Here is a 6,306-nt window from a genome sequence, read left to right on the forward strand (position 1 = left end):
GTCCAACTTATTCGGACCAGCAATTAAATTATTTTTAGCTTCCTTACTATTTACTTACTAAAATGGTTTTAAATCGTCATAGGAATCGATGAGACATACAACACAATCACGTAAACAAAACAAAAACTAAAATAATTTCACTCACCACACTTTACTAAGATGATCGCATTTTTTAGAATTACCGCAACTATATTTAACATTTTTTTGAGGGAAAATCCGCAACTGCCAAGCCAAGCTGCCATTAATTAAATAATCTGCAAACTTAGCATAACCGACACCATGTTGGAGACTAATAGAAGTGTACATGAAGAAAGTCGCATAACAAAAAAAAATAAAGCTCTATAATGATATTGATTTTTAATAGAGTTGTTGAATTTGTTTTATCAAATATTATGTTAAAGTCAAACTGACACTTAAATATACGTAATTAATTAATTTCTTTTAATGTATATAGTATCTAAGTGGATATTATGACAGGTGGGAAATTTAGGTTTCTAAAGTGAAATAATTTCAGTAGGAGGGGAGGGGGTTCATAGGTTAGTTTAGCCCTCTGCAAGTTTCACTGTATTAGAGACCATGTAACATCCAAGTAATAATACATCCAAAAAATATTGTTTGGTATGCTGACAAAAAAGGATTGTTTTCTGTTTTTTCTTCAGGTTAAATAAAACTGGTTTGAATCCAGTGGATATAGACCAGATTTGAAGCCATAATAGAATGTTAACCTTAATAGTAAACGTTTTTATTCAATATTATTTTCATGTCAAAAGCTAATTAATTGCAGTAATTCGTTACCCTTTAGTTTTAACACTACTCTACTTATACATCTGTTTATCTGTCTGTCTATCTTCTATAATAGATTAACAACCCTGTAAATATTGAAGATAAGACCTTTGATTAAATAACCTTCCAAATAAATATAATTAGTTAAATTCAAATTGATTTATATTTAATTTAGTAGAATGAAAAACATTTCGCCACAAGTAAATGTTTTCAAACTTGTTTTGTTTCCTAATAAATCTAAACTAATTGACATTAAACCAATTTGGGTTTATTAATTATGATTGATAAAAAATACATAAATGATTAAAGACATCCACATATGAAATTTTTGTAACATTGAAGCATCTCTTTAACTAACAATTTTTTCGGCAAAAAAATATTTGAATTGTTAGTCCTTCTCTGTGAATTGAACATCTGTAAATGGAGCGGATTTATATTTGTATTATTGCAGCTGCGCTACCTGATCAAATAGACTGTTCTTGTTTGCTAATCATTCAATTCAAATTGTAAGATAAGACAGTACTAAAAAGTTTGAGAGCAAAGTAAGACGACTTTCTTTGTGACATAATGTTTTGTCAATAAATAAAAACTTAAATAAAGTTGTGTCATACTTTTGAGCATAAATGGATAAGTAAATTTGTTGTAAAATAATATTAGTAATATAATGGCATTTTCAGGGATTAGATTACGATAAATTGATGAACGTGTATTCCCAAGTATTATGAACTCCTTCTGTTACTGAAGTTTTGTTATAAATAAATTAACCCTTAACAGTCGGGCCCCTTGCCGCACCTTAATCAGTCGGGGGGGGGGGGGGGGGCGTTCAACGCCCCCCCATATTATCTCAGTTCCTATTAGAGCTAGAGGGCTAAATTTTTTGTACAAGTCCCCTGTGTTATGATGAATTTCCGACCTTAAGTAAGTCAAAGTCAATTTTCGCTTCCTTCACCCTTTTATTTAACAACCTTTGTTTTTAGGTCCTTTTTTACTTAAAAATTTCAAACGGCTGTAATTTTCTTATTTTTGAAGCTAGAAGAACAATTTTTTTGCAGAAAATGTTTATCTTTATGTAAATTTTATATTTGAAATGTCAAAATATAAATTTCAGCGGCCGCAGCTGTACTTGGCAGCTGCCAGCCGCCGCAGTCGGCGGTCGGCGGGAAAACGGCGGTGGATTTTTATGAAATTTTAATACGTTATGTAGACATGTAAGAAAAGCTTAAGTTTAAAATTTGAAGTCTCTAAGTCAAAAACTGAGGCCACAGGAGCCTTTTAAAGATTTCTGGAGACCTGGAGGATCAGGACCTGCAGGATCATACCTGGAACCTGAAATTGACGTGAACACCTGTATTTCATATAAGGATGTACTACTAGAGAATATTTTAGTATTTTGGCAAGATAAAATACTTTGTTTAAGTCAAAAACATATTTTTGCTCTTTACCTGGATGACCCTGCCAGGTTTGCTGGCATCCTGTGCCCGCCAGGATGGAGATATTCAAAAAATTTCAACTCTCAGTTATGTGTCATACCCAAACTTAAAAAGTCACGCAGTTTGGGATCTTTATCTTTCACACACAGAAAATGAGATAGAAAAAACCGGATGGGGGGGCGTTCAACCGTTAAGGGTTAAATTTTATGTCTTTTTATCTTTTTTTTCTTATGGTTTGTTTGTAAATATATGTAAAGTAAGGATGACAATATTCTTAAAGGCGAAGCTTTGAAACAGTAGGACAAACGATTATTAACACTTGTAGAGTGTCGGAACGTAATAAATAGAATATAAATGTATAAAAATCGAAAAAAGAAGACGAAGAAAGTCCCTCAAAAAAATTCTGTATTCATAAAAAGGAGGGATTAGGAGAGGGAGATTGGGAAAGAGATAGATAATCCCTCATTTTTTTAAAAAAGACTTTCTTCGTCTTCCGAATAAAATTGTAAGTAAATTTGTTGTAAAACTGCTAAAATACAGAATATTAATTAAGGACATACTTACATTTTTGGGAATTGATTATAGAAATGCTTCGCTTATAACATTGTACTTTGTTGTCCTAGGAAATAGTAATCCAATTTAAATAGCTAAGCTCGCATTATGGACTTATATCGTGCAGGTAAGCAGACAGGCTCAACTTATTATTATATACACCATGTAAAAAATGTTTTACTATTTCAATGATTTATGTCGACTGTATGTTATCAAAAAATATAAAAGTGGTCAAAGGTGTCATATGATAATTAAACATGCATTTTTACAAATGAAATTATTGGTAATTTGATCGATAAAGTGTAAGTAGAGATGTATAATAAATAAAAGGAGTTGTGGCTTACATATCATTGACATAGTATCACTATCTGTCATTTGTTGGGTTTTTCTTTACACAATACCCCCCCCCCCCCCCCTAGTAACTTGGACACTGCGATCCTACTAGACAATATTCATAAATAAACCTTGCGTTATTCATTTTAAAAAATTGTCTAATGTAATCATTTACACCTTTTAAATGTAAAGTCATTTAGCTACTTATTGCATGCTCTTATTAAAGAGTTCCTACGCTATCAGTAATCGGTTGTAGGTCTTTATTATATTTGCTTTTTAACTATCTCTAAATTTATGAAAACACCGGTTGCTATATTTATTGCATTCCCCCCCGAAACTTCCCCCACTTTCTTCTAACAATAAAACCTTCCTTTTTTATGGGTTCTATGAAAAAAATAACATAATAGTCATAAGACTAAATTGGACAGCCATTAGATTGAAGTTTGGCGTGATTAGCTGGTTTTCATGACCATAGGATTGTAATAAAAAAGTTTTATCAAAGTAAATTTGATATACTTGTTTATGTTGTGTAATCATTGATATACATGACAACTGTTGTTGGCTTGTTTGGTGAAGTTGGTTCTAAACAATGAGTTCATCAGTTCCTGAATTAGAGGTTTGTTTTTTATTATTGAAATACATCTCTATTTGATTTTAATTGTAAGAATTTTGTTTGTCTTATTTGTACATATTTATTACTTTTATCCGAAGAAAACTATTCCGCCTTGAAATTTCTAAATAATTTTCTTGGAACAATATTTATAGCTTCTCTTTATTTTTTTTTGTTATGTTATTATGATATGATTGTTATAATGAAAGTAGATAATTTAATAAATAAAAATAAGAATAATTGCTATTTTTTTCTGATTTTAATATTTATCAGGTGAGTCGAAGAAGCTCTGAATCTAATAAAGGTATCATAAATTATAATAGTTATATTAAGTTATGGATCCTTGTCTGACAATGCATATTTCTTCAGATCCTAAAACCGATTTTATTGATACAACTTAAATTTTAGAACATTTTCTTTTTTTAGATAAACCCTTCAAAACTTTTTTTGCATTGTTTATGTATTTTCTTTTTAGTAATACTTTATAATATTAATTTTATATATCCTATTATATAAAGTAGCAAGGCTTTTTTGTCAATAGATTAAGATTTCGATTGAGTTCTCCCCTTTCTGGAAGCTTTTAATAAGTCCCTTGATTGGGTTAGGCTATTTAATTTTTTTTATCAAAGTTTGTTTTTTGGCTATATTCCTAATTTCGTTAATCCTTCGAATATAGAGCCTCTTGCTGATTTGAGCGCAGCCATTATTGCCTTAAAAAAGGAGCATAATTTTGTTACTTATTTTAGCAAGAAATGCGTCTAAAGAAATGTTGAAAGAGTACAGATGGACTATGAACAAATGGAGAGATGGAGAGGTAAGTAATCTTTTAGTTCAGTTTTATGTTTACATGCTATACATATTCCACAATATAATTCAAGTATCCATGGGCTGAAAGACGTATATAAATAAAGCTTAGTTTTCCCCACATTGTCTTTAGTGATCTTATTTTTACTTTCTTATAAAGTTAAACACGCAGTGGGCTAAAATAACGATTTCCCCCTTCCACCCACTTAACCCCATCCCCTCCTTATTGATAAATGAATTCACCAATAAATGAGTTCCATGTTAGGAGGCTAAATTGACGATAATTTCTTTCCTGTCACAATATCCACGTATATTCCACATCCATTGTTATGAACGAATGGCATGTTGTTAAGAAATATGTACTAATTAAACAAATTTGTGTAATAGAAAAAAATTAAACTATACAATAATAGATTAAATAAATTAATCAGCAATATTAATCGAAATTGCAAATCTTGACAAATTTCAACAAGAAGTCCCAACTATATTTTTATTATTTAGCTGAAGCTATTGGTAAAAGAACAAGAAAGTGCTGTGGCTGCATTTAGACTGGAGAGATTAATCGGACAGTGCCAGTCACAGGTGGAAAAGTAAGTTTATAAATTATTAAACATTAAAAATAGCATAAAACCAAATAATAACAAAAAGCTTTCCTGAAATATGCAATTACATCATGTTGGTCTTTCTGAAATATTTTTCTAAAAATCTAGATAAACTGACAACATTAACACATTTGTTTTTTAAATCCTTATATTAAGTAACAGGATGTTTGTTTGTGTGTCTGTAGCTTGGGGTTTCGCTAACAAAATGACTGATAAGGTTCTCCTTTACAGGGAAGCATTTTGTAGTTCTAGGGAACATTTGTAACTATCCCAAGAAAAAAATAATGTCTACGTTTTTTAAACTCAAAATTGAAAAAGGGGGTCGAGAGTAGAGGCATCTAGAGTTTTATAGCCGCTAGATATAAAATAAAGGAATTAAAAATAAAATCATTGATCGTTTATGTGGACAATAGGTAATTTCCTGTGGCAAAATATTAACCCAAGTCTTTTATAAAGTAATACCTTATCGATTAAACCTTATCAAAGATTTTTATGTTCAAAACGAACAATGTATATAATTTTAACCTATTAAATGTGAATTTTAAAATAAAATGAAAATGAACCCAAATAATCTCGATATATATTCTAATTTTAGGCTAAAGAACGACGAATCTAGTATTATGTCAACCTATGGACTGTCAAATAAACAGCTGAGAAGAGTTAGAAAGCTTCTAGAACCTTCCAGAAGCTGGCTAAATCAATAGATATAATTAATATTTGTTTTCATAACTTTTGCACATTAATAAAATTTTAAAGTAATAAAATTTTATTTTATTATTGTTGTCTGTACACTTTGAAAATTGCAAGGTTTAATAAAAGTATTAAAATTTTTGGAGCTAATGAATAATATATTATAATAAAAACTTTGGGTACCAGCATAATTAACATTCCAATGTCTTCCACTTCCCACAAATTTTAATTATTTTGTACAGTTTACAAAAATATTTTGCCTCTTTTGAAATTGGTTTTAATTGACCGGAAAGGTACTAGAACTTTTTACCTGTGTCTACCGTACTGACCCGTAGGTTAATATAAACTTAAAAATAGTTATAATTATAAATGACTTTGTTACCTGCCTTATTTTTGTGCTTAGGAGCACAGTAAGTTTATGGCATGGGAGAATAAAGATTTTATAGGATGCATTAACCTATAACCTTTTATTTTTCTATCGGTGAAGTTACTTTTATAATTT

General features: G+C 30.1%; 1 protein-coding gene across 1 annotated transcript; it reads left to right on the plus strand.

The window, feature by feature from the left end:
• Positions 1 to 3,481: 3,481 nt before the first annotated feature.
• On the plus strand, positions 3,482 to 5,878 carry LOC145318324 (uncharacterized). Its single transcript, XM_080159627.1, has 5 exons — positions 3,482 to 3,714; positions 3,982 to 4,012; positions 4,455 to 4,522; positions 5,014 to 5,102; positions 5,710 to 5,878. Exons 1-5 carry the CDS (start codon positions 3,688 to 3,690, stop codon positions 5,816 to 5,818), a joined length of 324 nt encoding a protein of 107 aa, XP_080015753.1. The 5' UTR covers positions 3,482 to 3,687; the 3' UTR covers positions 5,819 to 5,878.
• Positions 5,879 to 6,306: the final 428 nt, after the last annotated feature.

Source organism: Acartia tonsa, chromosome 4 (genome assembly GCF_053477335.1).
Source record: "Acartia tonsa isolate MP-2025a chromosome 4, ASM5347733v1, whole genome shotgun sequence".
NCBI classification, from domain to species: domain Eukaryota; kingdom Metazoa; phylum Arthropoda; class Copepoda; order Calanoida; family Acartiidae; genus Acartia; species Acartia tonsa.